At 43.3% G+C, this 22,719-nt stretch overlaps 1 protein-coding gene across 5 annotated transcripts in view; it reads right to left on the bottom strand.

Annotated features, from left to right (window-relative positions):
• The window catches only part of FOXN3 (forkhead box N3), a 279,923-nt gene that overhangs the window by 196,860 nt on the left and 60,344 nt on the right, over positions 1-22,719 (bottom strand). For 3 of the 5 annotated variants that reach the window (XM_060261573.1, XM_060261576.1, XM_060261577.1), the window contains exons 1-2: positions 13,525-13,984; positions 8,330-8,886 (exon numbers count right to left, since the gene is read on the bottom strand). In XM_060261573.1, coding sequence (XP_060117556.1) covers positions 8,330-8,872 — 543 coding nt within the window. In that variant the 5' untranslated portion in view covers positions 8,873-8,886; positions 13,525-13,984. Of the gene's footprint in view, positions 1-8,329; positions 8,887-12,853; positions 12,943-13,524; positions 13,985-22,719 lie in introns of those variants that run through there. The other 2 variants (XM_060261574.1, XM_060261575.1) reach the window with 2 other exon arrangements.

Below are 22,719 nucleotides of genomic sequence, written 5' to 3'. Positions count from 1 at the left end.
GAGATTACCTGGGATTAAAAATGATCAGACTATAGAAATCAGTTCCCCTGGAGATCAGAATCATGGGGACAGGAGAAAGAGCCAGAGCTTCCTTTGCCCGGTTCCCTGGATCCCATGGAATAATAAAAAGAAGGCATCTTTAAGACCAATGACTAATGTTTTAAGTACGATTTAAGTTTAAAAAATATATATTTGTGTTTGTGTTCTTTATAAAATTTGTAATTTATATCCTGCCCTGCTCCGGCAGGGAGGGCAAGATATAAATTAAATTTAATTTAATTTAAAAAATTATATCTCTGCTATCTAATCTTAAATAGGTACACACACGGCCCAGCCCGACATGGCTCAGCCCAACCCAACATGATCTGCCCCAACAAGGTCTCATTTATGTCAGATCTTGCCCTCATAACAAATTAGTTCAACACCACTGACTTAGTCATTTTACCTCTGATTTTTGCCCTCTGAAATTTGGCGAGATAATACTTATCTTCAAATGGATACTCTGTGCTATATTTAAGACCAATGGACCATGTGGGTTGTTTACATGTTGTGTTGATAGAATTTTCAGATAGTATAATGTTAGGGGAAATGTACTGGCAGACCCATACAAACTTGATGCTTCATTTCTTGCCAATCTAGAAGATGTAAGGGCTTTAAGGCCAGTCTATGGCAGGCAAAATGGGTACGAAATGACTACACTTTTTGAATAAAACAGTGATGAAAGCTTTCAAAGAATTAACAGAAATCTTTGAAAATGTGTCCTTGCAGTTCTTGATTTTGGCTGAGTGTGCATTTTCCCTTCCTGTTTCTTCAAAGTAGTAAGGTATGGAAATGACATCCTTGGGTCTCCTTACCCCACACACACACACGAAAAAGGGAGCAGATGACATGATTTCCTCTCCATAGACTGCAGTAATTGATGCAGAATGCAATTTTGTGTTCTGTGGCCTACAATACTTTGTGGTGATATGTGTCTTCCAGGAAAACAGAGACTTGCAGCCACAACACAATCTCTCAGGAAAGTTGTTGTCGTCATCTTTTTTGCAGTGTAGCTATCTTTGACCTAGTTTTGGGGTATGGTGCTGTTGTGTATACTGTTAAGGTATAACATGCTTTAAAATCTAAGTGAAGGAAGTTAGAAAAAGTAAGAATATTAAATCAGAAATTGTAGTTTTCATATCTGAAATTGCCAGTGTGCAGTTTTATTTCCAACTTCGGTATTTTAATCCGCCCACCTTGTCTTATTGATTGAATCCTTCCATTTTTGCACAGAACGGATTTGTAATCTGTTCTTTAAATTCCTATTATTAACATTTCTATGCTTCCTTTTTACCCAGATATGATCCCCAAGGTGGTGAACATTCAAACATTCAAACAACATTTAAAATAAAGACTAAGGGCGTTTTCGCACTCACCTTCAGCCGGCGCGACCCCCCTCTTCACCACGCAGGATCTGCGCGGATTTCGCACTAAATGCCGCAGAGCAGCCGGAAGAGCCGGAAGCTCCCGGCGCAAAAGCCGCTCAAACGTAAACCGCCAAAAAGCAGTTTCCGTTTGCGCGGCTTTTGCGACGGGAGTTTCCGGCTCTTCTGGCTGCTCCGCGGCATTTAGTGCGAAATCCGCGCAGATCCTGCGCGGTGAAGAGGGGGGTCGTGCCGGCTGAAGGTGAGTGTGAAAACGCCCTATATAAAACAGTTCAATAAGAACATATGAAGCAGGGCCAGTGCAACCTTAGGTGACAGTCTAGGGCACACCAGCCCTCGGGTGCCTCCAAATCGGGTGCCCCCCATGTGACTCAGCATGGCTGGAAGTGGTGGCACAGCAACGATGTCTTGACCACGTTCATATCCCCTAGCAGCATCAGGCTTCATGCTGCCGTCAGGCTTCAATCTGCCCAGTTGCGATAGCGAAGCCCCTCAGTGGCAGGCAGCCAGCTGCCTGAAATGCTCGGGGGCTGAAGGTGGGGCTCCCTCTCAACTTCCTCTGTCCCCAAACTAGTTCTGGCATTGGGGGAAAGGGAATGCTGGGGATGTGTGACCAGGCATAGGAAGCATGCATTTTCCCTTGCACCAGACAGAAAGGCAGCAGGACTTCATGACCTCAGAACACGAGACCCCGATCTGCTGGAACGTGTGCCACCCCCCCCCCATTCTCCCAACTGCATTGCATGAGACCCCCTTGCCTGGCAAGGCACAAAGGTGCTCTGGCACCAGGCTTGTAGGTATGTGTGTATGTAGGAGGCTCTGCTGCTCCTCCCCCCTCCCCCGCCAACCAGCTTGCCCTTCTCTATTCAACCTAAACTTCCTCCCTGCAACACATGGGAGATCTAGCCAAGGGAGAGCGGGAGAGGGTGGCAGCCAGGCCCCTCTTTCACACGTGCACTCTTTCTGTCCCCCTCCCTCTCCACAGCTTGTGGGTATGTGTGTGTGCCTAGATGTACAAGCTGAAGGGCACCCATAAGGCATGGGCTGTGCCAAAGACTCAGAGGTGGGTCCCCCATGCTCCCAAAGGCTCCTCTGGAACGGCAATCATGTTGGCTTGTACTGGACATTAAAATTGTGCCATTCCCTCCACCCTCCCTGAACTTATGTTAAAGAGAGAGAGTGAGGAAGGGTGTGAACAGTTCCACAGAGGAAGAACAGTCAGTCCTTGTGATTTGGGACTCTGGGAAAGGGACGTTCTTTTGGCTTTCACTTTACTTTTGACATGCATCCTCCCAGTCTCTCTCTCTCTCTGAAAGCAAAGAACACAGCTAAATTTGGAAGGCAGGGGGGGCTGAGGGGTCCTGTCTCTCACATTTTCTGGAAGATAGGAGGTTGTGTCCTTTGGGGGGAGGTATAATGGTATAGAGTCCACCCTCCAAATCAGGCATTTCTTCCTTCCCCAAGGGACTGGGGGGAGCCTCAGCCAATAGAAGGAAGAGAGGTTTGACTCAGTAGCTCTGCTGTGCAATTGAGAGAGCCTGGTAAAGCAAGCTATTCCTCCCCCTTTCCTCCCCAAGGGAGGAGCCTCAGCCAATGGAGAAAAGAGGTTTTACTCTGTAGCTCCTGTGCAATTGAGCAAGCCTTGCAAAGCAAGCTGTTATGCAGAAGGAAGCAAGAGAGAGGGAGAAGGAAGCAGATGACAGCCAGTTGTTTGGGGGCCTGATAGGAGCTCTCTGGGTGCCTGATTCGACCCCTTAAGTGCACATTTGACACCCCTGGGCTAAGTTACGGAAATTTTAAAAATCTACCTTGACAGTCAAGTCTGTGAGCTACTTTTTATGCATTAGAGACATGCCTTCAATTTCTTTTTTCTCCTGGCTTAGATTCCATCAAACATTCCAGGGGCCTTGTCCTCTCCAGCTTGGTGAAAATCCATTCTGAGTTCATAAAATTGTGAAGCTGAAATTTCTCATTTAAGTTATTCAGTGAAGCAGGGGCAAATTATGAGCACGTGTGCTTATGGAAATGTAACTCTGTGAAATGCTTTCCTTAACTAAAAATGGCAGCCATTTGACCTGCACGATGCAGAAAAGGCAGGAGAGACAAATACAGGTATAGTGAGAGAAAAGATTTTTCAGCAGATGTGTTTGGATGGGGGTAATTTTGCTTTTTGGTGTGCTATTTCACTAATATGAAATGACACAACAGCATGGTACCACACTAATAGAATACTTTAAAAAAAAAACAAAGTTTTTTGTGTGAAGACATTTTAAAAAACCCCAATTTTGGAATACTGTAGAATTTCAAATAGGGTTGGGAAGTTTTTTAGCTACTGTCTGGGACAAAAATGAGTGCTGCTATTCTGTTGCACTAGTGTACAAAGGCAAGAAAAATATTTTTTCCAACCCTACTGAATAACAAAGAGCCAATGCAACTCTGAATGTGAGCAAATTTGCTGCATTAAGGTCCAAAGCATTTGAACGGTCCAAGACCAGCAGTCCACAAAGTACATCTAGGCTTTGTTGCCAGCCAGTGATTTCTACTAGCCTCCATTAAAGTCCTACTCCACTAGACAGACTACATAGCCAGCTCATAGAAAATAGTTACTAGTAATATGGTAATAATCTATAAATCAATTCCTTGACATAATCGGACCCTATATAGATCATATAAATCAAAAACAGTTTTTTACACTTAAACCCAAATAAAAATTATGTTGTAAAAGACTAGAAGTCGGACTCAGTGCTATACAGGGGTGGCCAACGGTAGCGCTTCAGATGTTTTTTTTGCCTACAACTCCCATCAGCCCCAACCAGCTTGGCCAATGGCTGGGGCTGATGGGAGTTGTAGGCAAAAAACATCTGGAGAGCTACCACTGGCCACCCCTGCTATATAACCAAGAGTGGACAGGCTTATGCTTGCAAGATCTGTTTAGTTGGGGTTTTTTTAACAGAACTGATATCCACTAGTCTAGAACCAAACATATAATGGTGATTCATTGGGCAAAGCCAGACACAAGAGACAATACATTCCTTTTTGCAGTAAACACACAGGTTGTTTCTAAAGGATCTATTCAGTCCAGGAATTAGCCAAGGCCAGCCACTGAATCCATAACAGGTAGGTGTTTTTCTTTTATTTGCAATTGTTAAGACACAGAAAGTTGAGTCAACACATTTAAGAAAAGGGAGAGTTCCTGAAAGTTTGGGATCACCCAGAACAGTTCCCTGAGCATAAGCCCTAGTGAGTAGACCTGCTTAGAACTGCACTTATAGACGTGCAGCTTGCTCATGGATCAGACAAAAGACAGAGCATATGTATGAGTACATTATTCATCCTGTCACTTTCAATAAGAAAAATGGAATTTGGGATTTTGCGCATATTAGTACTTAAAAGCAAGCATCACTGACTACAATGGGACTTTCTCCTAAGTAACTGTGCACAAGACTATAAGTTGTACACCAATAAAGGTAAAGGTAACTCACTGAAAATGTCAAGACAGTGTGCGACTGCAATAAAAAAGGCCAACGCCATGCTGGGTATTATTAGGAAGGGAATTGAAAACAATTCAGCCAGTATCATAATGCCCCTGTATAAATCGATGGTGCGGTCTCATTTGGAATACTGTGTGCAATTCTGGTCACCGCACCTCAAAAAGGCTATTGTAGCATTGGAAAAAGTGCAGAAAAGGGCAACTAGAATGATTACAGGTTTGGAACACTTTCCCTATGAAGAAAGGTTAAAACACTTGGGGCTCTTTAGCTTGGAAAAACGTCAACTGCGGGGTGACATGACAGAGGTTTACAAGATTATGCATGGGATGGAGAAGGTAGAGAAAGAAGTACTTTTCTCACAATACAAGAACTCATGGGCATTCAATGAAATTGCTAAGCAGTTGGGTTAGAATGGATAAAAGGAGGTACTTCTTCACCCAAAGGGTGATTAACATGTGGAATTCACTGCCACATTAGGTGACGGAGGCTACAAGCATAGACAGCTTCAAGAGGGGGTTAGATAAAAATATGGAGCAGAGGTCCATCAGTGGCTATTAGCCAGTGTGTATATATATGTGTGTATGTATGTGTGTGTGTGTGTATATATATAGGATTTATATCCCACCCTCCACTCCGAAGAGTCTCAGAGCAGCTCAAAATCTGCTTTACCTTCCTCCCCCACAACAGACACCCTGTGAGGTGGGTGGGGCTGGAGAGGGCTCTCACAGCAGCTGCCCTTTCAAGGACAACCTCTGCCAGAGCTATGGCTGACCCAAGGCCATGCTAGCAGGTGTAAGTGGAGGAGTGGGGAATCAAACTTGGTTCTCCCAGATAAGAGTCCGCACACTTAACCACTACACCGAACTGGCTCTCTCTGTGTATATATATATAAATTTTGGCCACTGTGTGATACAGAGTGTTGGACTGGATGGGCCGCTGGCCTGATCCAACATGGCTTCTCTTATGTTCTTATGTAATCAAATCCCCTGTGGCGTGGATGTGTCTAATGGTGAAAAGAAAGTCCGATGCTGCAAAGAACAATACTGCATTGGAATGTATGCAATTAACACAAATTTGAGCAGACTTCGGAGGATGGTGGAAGATAGGAGGTCCTGGTGTAACTTTGTCCATGGGGTTGCAAAGAGCAAGACTTGACTGCGACTGAACAACAAAAGTCCCCTGTGCAATCACCAGTCGTTTCCAACTCTAGGGTTATGTCACATCACGACGTCTGGGGTAACATCACATCATGATGTTTTCATGGCAGACTTTTTACGGGGTGGTTTGCCATTGCCTTCTCCAGTCATCTACGCTTCGCCCCCAGCAAGCTGGGTACTCATTTTACCAACCCTAGAAGGATGGAAGGCTGAGTCAACCTTCAGCTGGCTACTTGAACCGAGCTTCCGCCAGGATCGAACTAAGATCATGAGCAGAGAGCTTGGACTGCAGTACTGCAGTTTTACCACTCTGTACACCAATGCACCCCCATAAAAAGTTACCATGAGGCTCACCACCAAGGAATCTGCTACTAATGGCCACATAATTTTACATTGTTGGAGATTACTGGGATTTCATAAGAGATCCAGAAATCTGTGACTAGCCTTCATTCTTTACCCAGCATTGAAGACTAGTGAGACTAATAGAAAAGCAACACAAAATCAAAAGAGTACCCAGAAAAACAAGGCTGCAAAGATACTGGTGGGTGAGTAGTGACAAGGAAACCTCAGAGAACAAAGTAAGTGAAACTCAGGGTCAAAAGCACATTTGGAAGGGAGTGGGGATTAGAACTAACCAAGAGCACTAGGTCCGGAAGATAAAAATTATCTCATACCCTTCAGCGTTTTGCTGATGGAAACAAATACTCTTGTATACAAGTGCCTGTGTGGAGCAAAGGGGTGGGGTAAGGCCTGGGGCCAGACACACACCTGGGCAAGGGAAACAGGCAGAAGAAGGACACACACAGGTGCAGGGAGAGGGAAGAGGCTAAGTAATTTGTCCTTTCTTCGCACTTAGGCAAACCAGAGAGCATAATGCCTGGGGCAAGCAGCTTCAAATAGGAATGCAAAAACAAGACTGTAAACACAAAACAAAGCATTTGAACAGAAAGCAAAACCTTCCCTCTCTACTACAAAGCAGCCAAGATGGACTGATGGATCAATACAAATTCTGACCGCCCTGTGGCGAGTCGTAGGAGACACAGACACCAGGATTAAAACAATCTTTGCCCCCCGCCTGTGGGCAAGTGCTTTGGTAGGAGAACAGTACAGACACTGTATGGCTTGATATCTCATGCTTGTTTATAATTCAGGCGACACTTTGCCTGTCACTTCCTGTTTTTCCCCCCTCCACTGGATAGGGGCTGTAATACTGAATATGGGGGTTAGTGATGTATAAATGTTTAATTAGAAACTTGTTATGTATCCAACTGAATGAATGACACACCCATTTGAAGAAACAGATGTAAGAACAATGCTAATTTAGCAAAAAAAGTATCTAGAATGCCAAGTGAAAGGAATCTAATTTGAAAGTAAGCATGAGAAGTCAAGCTGCCTAAGGCCTATATACAGTTCAAATAGTGAAGAACCGGTATTTGTACAAGAAAGGTGTGAGAAAATAATCTTACACTCATTCTCTGCTCTTGTTTAACCACTCTGTGAACACAAAACACTGCCTTATACTGAATCAGACCCGTGTCTATCACAGTCTGTGCTGTTTACTCAGATTGGCAGCAGCTATTCAGGGTCTCAGGAAGAGGTCTTTCCCGTCACTTACTACCTGATCCTTTTAGCTGGAGATGCTAGGGATTGAACCTGGGATCTTCTGCATGCAAAGCAGGCTCTTCTACAGAGTGACAGTCTTGTCCCTCAGTGTGACACACTGTTCTGGATGATCCCTCCCAAACCTGCAGCAAGAGCTTTTTAGGAGGCATGCTTGGGGCTGCTGAGCAAATAGGAACACAATGAAAACCATTTCTGTGAAGTCACTCCATTTGCAGAACCTTTGGAACCCTACCTCTATGTTCCCCCAATACTGCAGCCTGGTTATAGGGAACCTAATTAATAGAAATGGGAGAAATGTCATCCATGCAAAGAACAATGTCGAATCTACTTACACAATGCAGTTAAACGCATCTTGTATACTTGAAAGCATACCACAACAGCACCCCCTCCCCCACTGACAGTTTTATATTTTAAAAATGCTTGCACACAGACAACACTTTCCTGCACTTGGGCAGACAGTAATTTCAATGAACCATCTAAGAGCAGTTACCACCTTTCTGAATGAACTAAAATTGAAAGAAATGGGGAGAAGTGAGAAGAGTACATAGCTTCTGCCATTCAAACTGAAAAACAAACCAACAAAAGTAAATCATTTGTACAAGCAGGGAGAATAATTCTATTGTTCCAGCCTCACCTGACTTCTGTCTTTGTCCACCTTCTTAAAACACTTATTCAACGACAGATTATGCCTCACAGAGTTTTTCCATCCAGTGGGGGCATTTGCAAAATAAGGGAAGTGTTCCAAAATCCAGTTGTATATATCCTTTACAGGCAGTCGTTTGGTTGGAGAGTCCTCAATGGCCATAAATATGAGGCAGCTAAAAGAGTATGGTGGTTTGCAGTTAGGGTTCTGCTTGGCATCGTAGGGCATGTCAGCATGAGCAGGGGACGGAGGGGTATCATCGTCAAGGTCCTGCACAGGGCTAACGCTTCTTAAGACCGAGTCCCCAAAACTTTTCAACAAATTCTTACTCTCATGTAACCAGTTCAAGTTAGTGAGCTCTTCGTCCTCCATGGGCCCTTTTTCTGATCGGAGAACAGGTAAAGAGATATCCAAGTCCTCATCATCATGAAGCGTCTTGGATAAATCACCATCCCGATAACACTGGCTCAGTCCGCTGGAAACGCTGATTCCTGAGCCCTCCGGCTTCTTACTGGGAGGCATAACTGGACCCATTTAGATGGAGGCGCCTGGTAAAGCAATCCAAGACATTGAAGGGAGGGGGAAGAAATGGAAATATTAGTTGACAACACCAGAATCAGCATCACAACATTCTGACAGATTTCTCTCCCCACCCCCCACCCCAAATTGGTAATCCGGCCTTTCATGAAATCTATGTTTGTTTGTTTTTAAGTCAGATAGCACAGTTTGTTAAGCAAAGGGTACAGAGGCAGGGGGAATAACTGGATCTCTATCACTGGCGTAACACACCAAGGATATTCCTGAGATACTTTGTCTTGTTGATGACACGCAATGCTCCACCCAAAGAGGAACGTGGTCATGGTGGTAGCAACAGTGCCATCAAATCACAGTTGACATATGGTGACCTCATTTCAAGGCAAGAGACATGGTATGCCATGCCTGCCTCCACACAAGGACCCTGGTATTCCTTGGAGGTCTCCAAATAGTAGACAGGGCTGACCCTGCTTAGCTTGTGAGATCTGATGAGATCAGGCTAGCCTGGGCTATCCAAGTCTGGGCTTAAAAGAGAATGTATGCCATAAAATTTCACCATTGACTGCAAACCTGCACGCACTTATTTGACAAATAAGCTCCCCAATAGGATCAGAGGGACTTATTTCTGAGCAAGCATGAGTAGGGCTGGACTGCATGTGTAAATATCACCGCCTGCCCCCAGTGGTAATAAGCACAAAAAATTGGGAGCTTAAGACCAGTTGCTTCAGATTAAGTACAGCTGTTTCACTTCCACTATGAACACAGCCATGTTATAATTATAGTCTCGCCTGCTCTAGCTGAATGTTCAAGTAGGCAAAACTCCATGTTTATACACACAGCAGCCACAGCGACACCCAAGCACTTGTTCACCACAGCTACCAGCTTTTTTTTTTTGCCTCCAAATAAAGTGCAAAAGACTTCTGCTGTTGGGGTGCACTGCCAAGATCTAGAGATACACACACACCCAAACCGCCACCTCGGCAGCACACATTTCACTGAAATGAGAGCCAGCAGTAAATACAATAAGCATGACCTAGAAGAAAGCATGGGGAGTGACATCATATCAACTAGCTGAGGCTGTTGTTTCTATATTGGTCCCGGGCAGGAACATGCCAGGCTACATTACAGTTTTGTTCTATCAAACATAAATCAGAGCACCAAGAAATATTCAAAAAGTAAAGAGAAGAATTCATAAGATAACACCATCAGTGAAGTCAAACAAAACCCAAACCTTCAACAACACCTTTCCCAATCTCTCCTGTAAACATCCACTCCAATTTCCATTCTGAAATTAATCAGAGCTACGTCTTTTGCATGCTCTTTGTGCCCTTCAACACTGATCCAAAACAACTAACAATTCTATCAAAAGGTCCAATTCTTTCCTTTAAAAAAAATGTCTCAGTACTTGTGCTGGAACCAGGTTTTTTTGCTCATTGAAAGGATGCAAGCTTTTGTAAGAACACAAATATACTGTAGCGTGAAGTTTAACTCTACTTCCACTAACAGAAACAGTGTTACTCAAAAAGATGTTGATTACAGTACAGAAAAGGTTAACAGGAAGTGCAACATCACTTGCTTCTTTTTTTTTTACTCTATAAGAGGGAAGGCATTTTTATACAATTCAGCAAACAGCTATTACAAGGGAAGCAGAAAGGCTTGTGTTTGACAGGCTTCAAAGGAAAAAGCAACTGAGAAGTGAACCTTGTGTTTATAACTCACAGAGCAAACTTGTACCCATGGTGGAAGAAAAATGAAAAATGGCTCCTCTAACTAAAACATCACATTACAAAGGGGTTTGTTTAGAACATGGACCACTGAACACATCTCTTTGGAAAGACCTTGATGATGTCCAGAAGATATAGCAACAAGAGAGGAAGTGGTAATTACATAAGAGGTCATTAAAGGAGGAGTGGGCCCTGAATAAGCATTGAGTTGAGAAAGATTGTGCTCTGGGGTAAAGGACGCAAAGTCATTTGAAGGAGGATACATAAACCACTTAGAGTTTGGGGGGTGGGGTGGGGGAGCACTTTGCAGTCATTTCAACATTACAGCTAAGCCAGGGAAAGCGTGTTGGAAAATGCTGTAAAATGCAATAAACCAAAGGAAGTTAAAGGGACACAATTTAAACTGTGTACTTTATAAAAGGCCAAGACAATAACTTGGAAATCACATTCCCTCCCCTCTTCTGCATTCAATATAGACATCTGAAACAAATGGAACACACTGCCCTGTTCCTACCATTCAAGCTGGCTTGCTACACTCTGTACAAATACTTGCACCGCATTTTATGACTACTATGTAAAAGAGGGATTTGCATTTTTTCCCCTGAGGTTGCCCCATTAAGGGTGCTATTAATGAATTGAAACATGGAAGTACCAAGGTAAAGGGGAGGAACAGATGTGCCTACAGAATTGGTCCTAAATGATACAACCCTTTGTGCATCCCGGTTATATTTGCGACTGGGAGCGCGGTAGACAAGTGAGTTCAGTATGAACAGAAGTTGTGTCCCAGGAGCAAGCTTTTAAATAGGAAAATTATATCATGGCTGACAACATAATTTAATTGCTCTGTTGCTATGACGACATGCTGCTCTCTTTCAGTTTAAATGTGCTTACTTACCAGTATTCTCCCAAAGGGCTGTATCGTACCATCAGTTTTCTCACACACACACACCCAGTGAATTCTCTGTAAAAGCTTATGGTGGATTGATGGATACAGTTAACTCCAATCCTGCAACTCTGAAAGATCAAACTTAACTGACCAACAGTAATCCCAATACAGTTAAAATTGCTATCTACAAATCGTTTTCCTCCAGAGTACCAGACACAGTGACTTTAAAATATAAGCCAATGCTGAGAGCAGCATTAAGTGTAAACATGGGAACTTCATACTGTGATTCTGAACACAGTAAAATGTCTTTTCACCACAACAACACGTACGAGTGCACCATGGACAATATTTTGAAGATATACAGTAAGCCATTGGGAAATCGCACATCTGACTTTGGCTCATTTGAAAACATTAGGCCACATACACATTTAAACATCAACAGTCTTCTTTTTTACAGAAGCTGGCTTCAGTTTTTATCTTCCTTACAAAAATTCAAGCATAGAAACTTTAATGTCTCATAAGAGCCTTGCACACATTACTTGCCAAGAGGCACACAAACTTTAGCACCTTCCGAGGGACCCAAAAACCCAAGAGTTGCACACCCAATACGGAGGACAACATGGAAAGATTCAAGCATCTTGCAAAGGATACCTGTTCATAGCTTATATTACATTATAGCGTACCAGAAACCTAGCAAAGGTTTAAGCAGGTCTGGAGAAAGAAATTGGGATACAAGGCCACAAGCAAGCCTTCCACAACTAGTCTCCATCAGCTAAGGAAATTTCATTCCTGTGCTCCACAGCTGAGCAAAATAACCACAAAGTTCTGCAGTTCAGAAAACATTTGGTAACCTGCTGCCAATTCAGTAGCTCCATCATCAGAGACGCTTCTAGCTGCTCTAAAGGGAGCTTCCCCCATCCAACCCCCCCCCCAAACTTTGCTATTGTCTAAGGCAGTCACAATCTCTTTTTCCAGTTGTAAAAAAACTGACATGGCAGACACAGCAAGGGGGGCGGATGAGAAAGAGGGGCATTCAGCCAATCCGCAGTTATTATTAATGTTTGTCGGACTGAGGCATGTTACAGACTACAGCAGAAGCCGATTTGGGGGGGGGGGGGGGGGAGGGGACCCTAAATATAGAAGGGCATCGTTGTGACGGGAAAGAAAAACAGAGCGGAGGAAGGAAAAGGCAGCCGGCCAAAGACAGTTTTTCTTCCTGCACATTGCAACACTCCCTCCCGTACTAGTCAAAAACATTTGAAGGGGAGAAGGAGCGCAGCGATTGGCTGGGATTCGAATCAGTCAATGGCGTTGCTAGGAGACTGCAAAACTGCACTTTATGCCTCGACAAGCCATTTGCAGCAGACATACCTTCAAATGCTGGTCAGATGTCATAAACCTTATCCTGGCCCTTTCCCTAGATCACGCCATGAAGGCAAAACTTAGGCGTTCGACTTCGGAAACCTACAGGGGCCTTTCAAAAAAAGAGAAATCCTTAACCGCTTTTGGTATTTATTAAAAGGAGAACGTTCCACCGGGCAAAAGATCCCCCAAAGGATCCTTTAAAAAAAAACATTAAGAACACAGTCCAAAGAGACTACTGCCAAAACAAAAAGCGAGCAATCTGCGAATGTGAGATGTAAAAGGCTGCAGCCTTCCTCGGCTACGCGCAATTTTTTCTCTCCTGCTAACTTTAAAAAGACAATGCCAACTCTAGTCGCCAAGAGTCTTAGGAAATCAGACAACAGCAGCAACACAGTATTACACATTCGGATCGTGCTGGCAACTCTTCGCTCCTCGCCTCCTCTTTCGTCCCTTCAGGTAACCGAACAGAGACGAAAATCATAACGCCCCCTCCCCAAAGACTCTCAGGACGCCGTCTTGAAACCTTGTAGGCTAGTTCGCGTTGGGGAGGGGGTTCCCTCCTTTCCCCCAATGCAGAGAATCTTACGCAACCTTTCAGACAAGGGAACCGTACGTTTGTCCTCTCTCCCGCAAAAAAAGAAAAACGTGCCCCCCCGACCCCCAAGCCAAAAACTTACCTGACTTGGGAGAGGTCGAGATTTTCACTGCTGTCTTCCCATGATCATTATGCAAACTTTCATCCGATTGAGCAAGGCATTGCTCCCTCCCCCCCCCCCTCCAGGAGCCAACAATGTGGCCGAAGGGAAAGCGAGAGAGAGACGGGGATCCCAGGGCAGAGGAGGAAACGCCAGGGCATGGGACCTTGCTGCAATTCCCGTCCTCCTCCTCGCCTGCTTCAGCTTCCTCCCCCCCCCCCCTCGTCTGCCCCCTACGGATGAGTAGCGGCTTGGGTAGGAGCTAGCACAAGAACGCTAAATTGTTTCCACTGCAAACAAAAAAAAAAAGAGCGAGCGAGGCAACACATGACCAGAAAAGGGAGGGAGGGGGAGGGCAGGGCGAAGAGAGAAGCGAGAGAAAACGTGGGCAGGGCCAGCCGAGACTGGCCGCCACAGCGGGGGAAGGAGAGGGCTGGGCCACGGGGAGGGGAGGAGGGCGCTTTGCTTTTATATTGCACCACGACCCTCACTGCACGACAAGGCAAGGAGAGGGGAGGGAGCTTCCAGGCGCGCACATATGCACACAGGGAAGCGGCGGCAGCCGCCCAAGCAGAGCCAACCCGAGGCTGGGTCCCCGCACGCGCGCAAGCACTCAGCCCGCGTCCGAGGCCTGTGAGCACTCACAGGAAATACTCGAACAGCTAAAGCTGCTGTCGCCGCGTCTTGCCGCCAGCTTCTCTCTCCGTCTCCGTCACTTAGACAGTCCTAAATGTTCCACGCATCATGCCCACCCACCTCCCTCCCTCCCTCCTTAACTGGCTCCCCTCCCTCTTTTTCTTGCTTTCAGCCTACGTGGTATGGAGGAGCTCAAAGTGACTTCTGAGCGTTTTCGCCTAGCATTTGATAGTTTGCATTGCGAAAGCTCAGGTGGAAACCCTGCTTTTTTTCTTCGTAGGAAACTGTTTGTGCTGAAGAGTTGCGTTTTCAGTCTCTTGAAGGAAAAAAAAGGGGGGGGGGGGATACTGCAGTAAAAAGCACCTTCGCGTTAACTTCGCATGTTACTTCCCTTCCCCCCAACCCAACTCGAGGATTATGTCCGGGTTTAGAAATGGATAGTTAACCTTCTAAAAACACCGATAGTGCCATTTCTAAAAAATGCACTTTCAATTCACTTAAAAGTACACTTTCCAACTGAATTTTGCAGGTTCACACAGTAAAATCCAGTTAGAAAGTGGATTGAAAATGCATTTATTAGTGTGTGTGATCACAGCCTGTACCGTGTTGAGCACTTGAGAAACGTGCCGCAGGCCTGAACCAGACTCTGGCACTCACTGAAATGTTACGAACAAAGTGCACAACTTCTGCAGCCCAGCCCACAGGAGTCTACTGGTAAAAGGCTGTGTGCCTGCCCTGCCCTGCCCTGTAAGTGTACACAGGACGGCTCTAGTAGCACCTTGTGTGTGTTTCAAAACAGCAGCGTCTCACGAGACCGACAAAACTCTTCAGTTCTCTCTTGGCATTAATGGCCTTGGACGTTGTGTCTGAGGTAGAAATCCAAAGGTCCCTCCCCACCAGCACATAGTGGTAAAATATACAAACTAAATGTGCAGGTGGCTGATCTTTAATAGCCCCCATCCCAAATCTGCCACCTGAGGCTCTCCACTGGCTGGCTGGCTGTTAGTTTACAGACATAATTTCAAGTGATGGTTCTTCTGAAGCTTTCTCCCTCTGCCCCTTTCTACAGACGATGGATGGAAACCAAAGAAAGATCTTTTCAGTGGTGGTATCCTGCCTTTTTTCTTGAAAAGAAATGCCTTTTCTCTTGATACTCGCCTGGCACCTACCTAGTTCTCTTTTGGGTGCTGGGCCAATTTTTTTTTTTAAGCTAAGGCTAAGGGGTTGATCTTTTAACACCCTATTAGAGTGTTTTAAGAAGTCCCATGGCACAGAGTGGTAAAGCTGCAGTACTGCAATCGAAGCTCTGCTCACAACCTGAGTTTGATCCCGGTGGAAGCCGGGATCAGGTTGCTGGCTCAAGGTTGACTCAGCCTTCCATCCTTCTGAGGTCGGTAAAACGAGTACCCAGCTTGCTGGGAGAAAACTGTAGATGACTGGGGAAGGCAATGGCAAACCACCCCGTTAAAGGTCTGCCGTGAAAACATGAGGCAATGTCACCCCAGAGTCAGAAATAACTGGTGCTTTTTAGAGTGTTTTTAGTGTGGCAATTGTTTTCAGCTGTCTGTTTTACAAAATAATGTTTTTATGCTGTAGCTGGGTTTTTAATGCTATATTTTAATAGATTTTAATGTTGTTTTTATTGTTTTTTATTTTATAAGCCTCATTGGGTGGGTTTAAAAAATCTAAATAAATAAATAACTTGCCTGTGTGGAACACTGCTTTTTAACTGGTAGAAAACTGTGCAAAAGTATTTTGTGGCCTATTCCACCTGGTTATGTCACCTATTATTTTTCTTCTGTTAATAGATTCAGCTATTCCACACATTTATATCCCACTCTTTCTCCTTTAAAATTAGATTCCATTTTTTTTCACAACAAACCTATGGAACAAGGCTGAGAGTGACCAAGTCCAAGGTGATCTTTATGCCCAAAACAGAGATTCAAGCGTATAGTTCAAATCACACGTACTAACCACTTACAGTGTAATGCTTATCTGTGTCAGTGGGTTTAGAGGGGTGTAACTCTGTTTAGAACTGCAGTGCTAGAGATATAAAATGTCCAGAAATTGTGAAGCCATGAGGGGGAAAATGGAAATCTAGGGGGAAATTGTAATGCATGCGATATTTATTTTCATATCAAATCTAAATTTATTTTACTGCTTTATTGAGATAAAATGCATCATTATAACTTGGTTTGCTATAACATTGTACTATTTGGCATATTTGTAAAATTTAGAACTATAAAGTACTCTGTTTTCTAAAGGGGAAAGTGCAGATATACCAATTACTGTAGAGAGAGATGAAAACTGTTGTACTCTATGCATCTTTCACAAATGTATCGTCATTTTTGGTTTGAAGAGGTAGGGGAAAATGAATGTTGAAAACAGAACATAATTTTTTTTATTAATGAAACAGTCTAATACAGTCACAACAAGTAGGGGTACCATCCTATTTGGATATCTAGCTTTATAATTTTGAAAACACTGAATCCTTTAATAATGTATTGTTATCAAGACAAGACATATTACAGCATACTAATTGTCATTGAAATGTATTACATCAAACATCCTTAAAATATTATGAATTTGTCATCAGTATACACAAAAAATTTCATGCTACATGATTTTAAGAGAGTAAAACTGTTGCAAAGGCATTTCATTCAAAAGAAAAAATCATGAGGTTTTGTGTTTTTTTGTGTGCTCTCTACAATTTCTGCATTTTCCCATCCAAAAATAAAACTGCAGAGAAATTCCTTAAGGAGAGAATTTCCCCCCAGTCCTTCCTACCTCTATACTTTCTACACCATGGTGGCTCAAATAGGTAGTGTTGACATTGTCTTCTCAACAGTATCCCATCTCTGACCATTTAGGACATGCACCATAAGGCATGGTGCAGCTATTCCATCTCAGACTGCAGGATCCGACTGGTAAATTTTGCTTTTCCATAGCATTGTTACAGTTGTTTGGAACCATTACATAAGGGGTAGTCCCCATTAGGGTTGTCAGAACTGACCTGGCATTGGTAATAAGCAGGGCCCCAGGGGAAGGAGGGTGGAAGTAAAATGAGCCAGCCTGACAACATATTGGAATACTCTGGGAAGGCACCATTGGCTGGGTGGAATGTGCAATGTTGGCAAAGATAAGGGGAGGAGTAAATAGACTGGTCAGAAACAACCCATGGCCAAATAAAGTTAACACAAATGGAAAATGTTAAAATAAGGATCTAACTTTGATCACACAGTGGCATAAAAAACTATGGGATTTCTTTATCATGGAGAAAATTTCAGATCATCTGTAATCTATAGACAATCTCATCTATCAATCCACATTCTTAGAACAATTGGCTTCATTTCTTGGATTATGTGTCCAACAGAAAAATTCCAGAAAAGATTAATCAAGTCACTTAACAGCTTTTTAGCACTGTTATAATTATAAAACCATATTTTTATAGATCTAGAAACAGTTTTATGGTGTTATGACAACTGTTCTCTAAAGGTTCCAATCACTTCTGTGTATTGATTGAATTACCTCATTACTCTGTGCAGTTTAATCCTTAATTTAAATATTCCACAATATTCTGTTATACAATTTTGTTGTGTTATAATGCTGTCAAGGAATTGTTAAATTGTTGTGTATGTATGGAAAAAATTAAAACCTGAAAATAAAGTTTGTTTTTTTTTAATGGAAAATGTTACTTTTAGGATTGAGTTGTGCATGCTTATCTACAAGGTGTATAAAATGGGCTTGGAGGTTGTAACTTTTTAAAGATTCTGTTTTTGCAGTCTCCTATGATTGTACAATCAGGAATTCAACAGCTTTGGAAATTGTTTTTAGTGCCTTTCTGCAGCATGGGGATGTGGGAGGGCAGCAGTCCAGAGCAGCATGACATCAATTCTGTGGAAAATCCAGAGGTGACATCACACTTCTCTAGGAATTGACAGTTTCCTAGAAAGTCATGTTGTCCTTTTTTTTTCTCCCACTGCTTCTCCAAGTAGCAAGAGGAAAGAGCAGCTTGGGGCTGGCAACCCTAGACCCCATGCAGATAGCAAAATCCACAGAATGGGGCTGACCATGTCTCAATCAAGATTCTGCAAATACAGGGAATCCTCTAGGTTTGCAGAAAAATCTAAAGCTGTTTATATGCATATATATGTAACCCCATCCCACACTAATTTACAACCTCTGTCCCAACACAGACACTGAAAAATCCTGTGCAGAGTCCTTGAGGATTCTCTTATTTTCTCATCTAATATGGGGACTGAGCTCTTACTTCACTCCTATAGAACAGGGGTCCCCAACCCCTGGGCCATAACTGGGCCATAAGTTGTATAATTATTTCATTATATATTACAATATAATAATAATAATAATAGGAAAAAGAAGAAGAAGAATGAGATGATGACATTGTATTTATATCCTGCCTTCCACTCCAAATTTCAGAGTCTCAGAGTGGCTCACAATCTCCTTTACCTTCCTCTCCCACAAGAGACACCTTATGAGGTCGATGGGGCTGAAAGAGTTCTCCCCAGAAGCTGCCCTTTCAAGGACAACTCTGCAAGAACTATGGCTGACCCAAGGCCATTCCAGCAGCTGCAAGTGGAAGAGTAGGAAATCAAAGCAAATTCTCCCAGATAAGAGTCTGCACACTTAACCACCATGCCAAACTAATAGAAATAAAGTGCACAATTGTATCATCCCAAAACTATCCCCCTCCCTCCCTCGCCCCCGGTTCCTGGGAAAATTTGTCTTCCACAAAACTGGTCCCTGATGCCAAAAAGGTTGGGGATCGCTACTATAGAACATGCCTTAGGAGAGGAAAGCTTTCTACTTTGCCATCTCCTCCCAAGAAACAATGCAGAACAGGGGGCAGTTCTTGTACTGATTAGCAGTACTGAGAAACTTGGCTTGTACTGAATGTTTCTTTTTATGCAGAAGCTAAAGCTATCAGGACAGATTATTTTACATTTCATGCAGCCAAATTTTACACAGAGTTGTATTTGTACAAAGCTTCACAGGTATTTCTTTAGCATCTCCACAATACTGGTGCCAAAGCATGAAAAGAATCACATTCAGTCTTATGTTTGCATAAGGTCTCCAGAGAGTCCTCCTAAGAATCCAGGAGTTACACCTTCTTTATATTGCCATGTAAGGACTGTAGCTTTACATGAAATATGGTACTCCAAATTTTGATTAGGAATGGGAGGGCTTTGTTTAGAGTGGGCTGGATTTAACCACAGTTAAGGATTTGGGGCTGCAAACCTATGCTCATTTCTTGGGATTAAGCCACATTAAATACAACAGAAGTAACTTCTGAGTTTAGTTTATTTTGATGAGGAAGTTAAGCTTAATTTTGGCTTATACAGGTGCATTGTGTGTAATGCAGGGTAGAAGGAGAAACATACACCCAACTTGTTCACATGGGTTGATATATGTATAAAGAAGCTTTTCTTCCTCCACTCACACATACAGCCAGTCTCTAGGTGGGGCCTGGAGATCTCACACTTTTATAACATCTCCAGCTGGCAGAGATCAGCTTTCCTGGAGAAAATGGCTGCTTTGAAGGGTGGGCTGTATGGCATTGTACTAGGGTTGCCAATCCCCAGGTGGGGACAGGGGATCCCCTGAGTTGCAGGCCCTCCCCTGCTTCAGGGTCATCAGAAAGAGGGGGGAGGAATGTCTGCTGGACACTCCACTATTTCCTATGGAGACTGATTCCCATAGGGTATAATGGAGAATTGATCAGAGGTTATCTGGGGCTCTGGGGGGCTATTTTTTGAAGTAGAGGTACCAAATTTGCAGCATAGCATCCAATGCCTCTCCTCAAAACACCCCCTAAGTTTCAAAAGTTTCTTTGAACCCCAAAAGGAGTTACCCCATCCTTCACTATTTCCAATGGAGAGAAGGCATTTAAAAGGTGTTTGGTCCCTTTAAATGTGAAGGCTAGAACTCCCTTTGGAGTTCAATCATACTTGTCACAACCTTGCTCCTGGCTGCACCCCAAATGTCTCCTGGCTCCGCCTCCAAAGTCTCCAGATATTTCTTTAATTGGACTTGGCAACCCTACATTGTACCATGCTGAGGCCCCTCCCCAAACCCTGCCCTCTCCTGGATCCACCCCCCAAAGTCTCTGGGTATTTTCCAACACAGACCTGGCAACTCTAATTATTCTATAAATGATTAAGACAAGGTTCCCTCAACCTGATGCTGTTGTTTGCACAGCCAAACATCATTGAGGTCCCCTATTTGCCTGATTGTTTTGGCACAAGTATCTGGCATAGAGAGGGAAGCTGAAGCCTTCATGCTGCAGGCCTGAGCTGAATTAGGCCCCAGCATCATGGCTGTGCAAACATCAGATTTTGCTGGACATAATGGCTAGTTTGGGCCTAATTTTTCATTGAACTCCACTTTTTCTTTTTTTTAAGAAAAGTGCCTCCACTTTTTCTTTTTTTTAAGCCATGACCCAGCTGGATTAATAGTTCTGGGGAATAGTTCTGGGGAATGTGAATACTTGAATGCATTATTTTGTGATGTTTTAAACAGTCCTAATGAAAAAGGTTTTCCACTACTGTTGCTTTTCAGAAAGTTTCCACGTTCACTATAGTACAAAGATGAGCAAAGTAAAGCAAGCCTCTGCCTTATGTTTCTGCCTGCTGCACTCCCATAGGCAGAACTGTACTCTGTCTTTCAAGTATGTTTATCAGAAGAACCTGACAAGTAAACTGCTAAATCCAGTTCTTACTCTATGACAAATTTTTATAGAACAAAATACAAAGATAACCATTCACATAACAATCTCAATAATATGAGAAAGAACTCTTTTTTGAAGCTACATGGAAATTAGATATTGGCTTGGAACAACAAATCCTAAGAGAAAACAACAAGAATAGACAATCCTTTGCTGATCCACTCAGTCCTTGTGGCCATAAACCACAATTTATTAATTTTATTCCTGGATTGTATAGGTCTGCACCAATAGTTGGAACTTGTCTGGGATACTCCTGTTCAGTCCAGATCAACCTGAAAGCCAACACTATATCCTTACCAACCACAGGAATTAATAATTAAAAACAATGGCCCTATAAAGCAAAACAGGATTGTTCTTTTATCCTTGCTTGCCCTGCAAGCCAGCCCATTTTATCTAATACTAAAGCGGACCTTGAATTACTAAGTCAAACATCTCTTATCTCATGGTCATTCTGTGTGTATGTGTGTTTTAAAACGTAACCCAAGTTACCAAATGCTAACCCCACCTACAGAAATGCATACACTAAAAGAGCTGGGACAGTTGCGGCGGGGGGGGGGGGGGGAATAACTAGGCAAATCAACAAAAGAGGAGATGTTCTCCCACTATTTGCAGTGGATGTCAAAAGTCAAGTGTCTCAAAAACACATAGGTCAGTTTGACTGCCGTTGCTTTTAGGAGCAACAACTAGCAGCTCTTCTGGAACCTTAGAGTTTTGGTTTGTTTGTCTTATGCATAGCCAGCCAGAGAAAAACAGATAATCCTATCGAACCAATTCTGCGTCACTTGATGATGCATGCTTGAACACCCACATTTTTCAATCAACATGGTTTAAGTATGCCAACAAAGGTTATACCACCGGCTCACTCACAAGCCTAGCTTTCTCTCACTCCACTTGCTTCCCCTATGAGTGTTGTTAAAATGGGACAGAATAGAGAAGATGATCTGATTGTAAAATGTGCATTGGCAAGAATATATACGTAATTGCATTACAGAACACAGCAGACAAAAAGTGCTTTAAGCATTTACACCCCTTCCTTCCTCACTCCAGATTTCCTGAAATGGGTCAGAGGGAGGAAAGAAAAATATACTAATAACTGTGTAGGCCTTTCCAGACAGTCACTAATTCTGAATAATAAATGTACAGTGCTACTTTTGTTGCTGTTGTTAAAGGCAAGGCTACACAGAGGTGACCTGGGTCAAAAATCTTAGGGGGAGGCGCTTAATCTTGGTGTTTCCTGCACCCCCACCCATGTGGTCAGTAGATAACATACTTGAATACATGAAATATCAACATAATAGATTTATTCAATAGTTTAGTGAGCAATACTTAATGATGATAAATTAATTAATAGCCATTCTAATTTGTATTTGTAAACCACTGAATTAAAGGTCAAAGGTGAAAGTTCAGGATGGGCACAACTTGTTTGACGACCACTAACCTTAAACAACATGAACCAATGCACAGGAATCCTTAGGTTTGTGGGCCCTGGAGCAATCTGTGTGCCCTTTTTTCCCACCCTCTTCTGCACCCCAAGGTGCAGGGAAATACAGTTGCTGCTCACATAAGACAGCTCAACTTGTATAACTGTCATTTTTCTTGGATATGCTTCTGTTGTGTAGGGGTGTTATAGGCTAGCCAATCCCCAGGTCCCAGGGGGGGTTCTTCTGCTTTCTAAGGCTCCTTCCCGCCCCCAGTCAGCTGGCCGGGGGTGGGTGGGGAAGCCCCACCCCCACAGCACCATGTGACTTTTCACCTCCTATGGCTTCAGTCTCTGGTTGGAAAGGCTTCCTCTTGGG

This window comes from Heteronotia binoei, chromosome 21, assembly GCF_032191835.1.
Source record: "Heteronotia binoei isolate CCM8104 ecotype False Entrance Well chromosome 21, APGP_CSIRO_Hbin_v1, whole genome shotgun sequence".
In the NCBI taxonomy this organism is placed as follows: Eukaryota; Metazoa; Chordata; class Lepidosauria; order Squamata; family Gekkonidae; genus Heteronotia; species Heteronotia binoei.
Note: the sequence above shows the minus strand (reverse complement) of the source record. Positions and strands in the feature narration are given on the sequence as shown.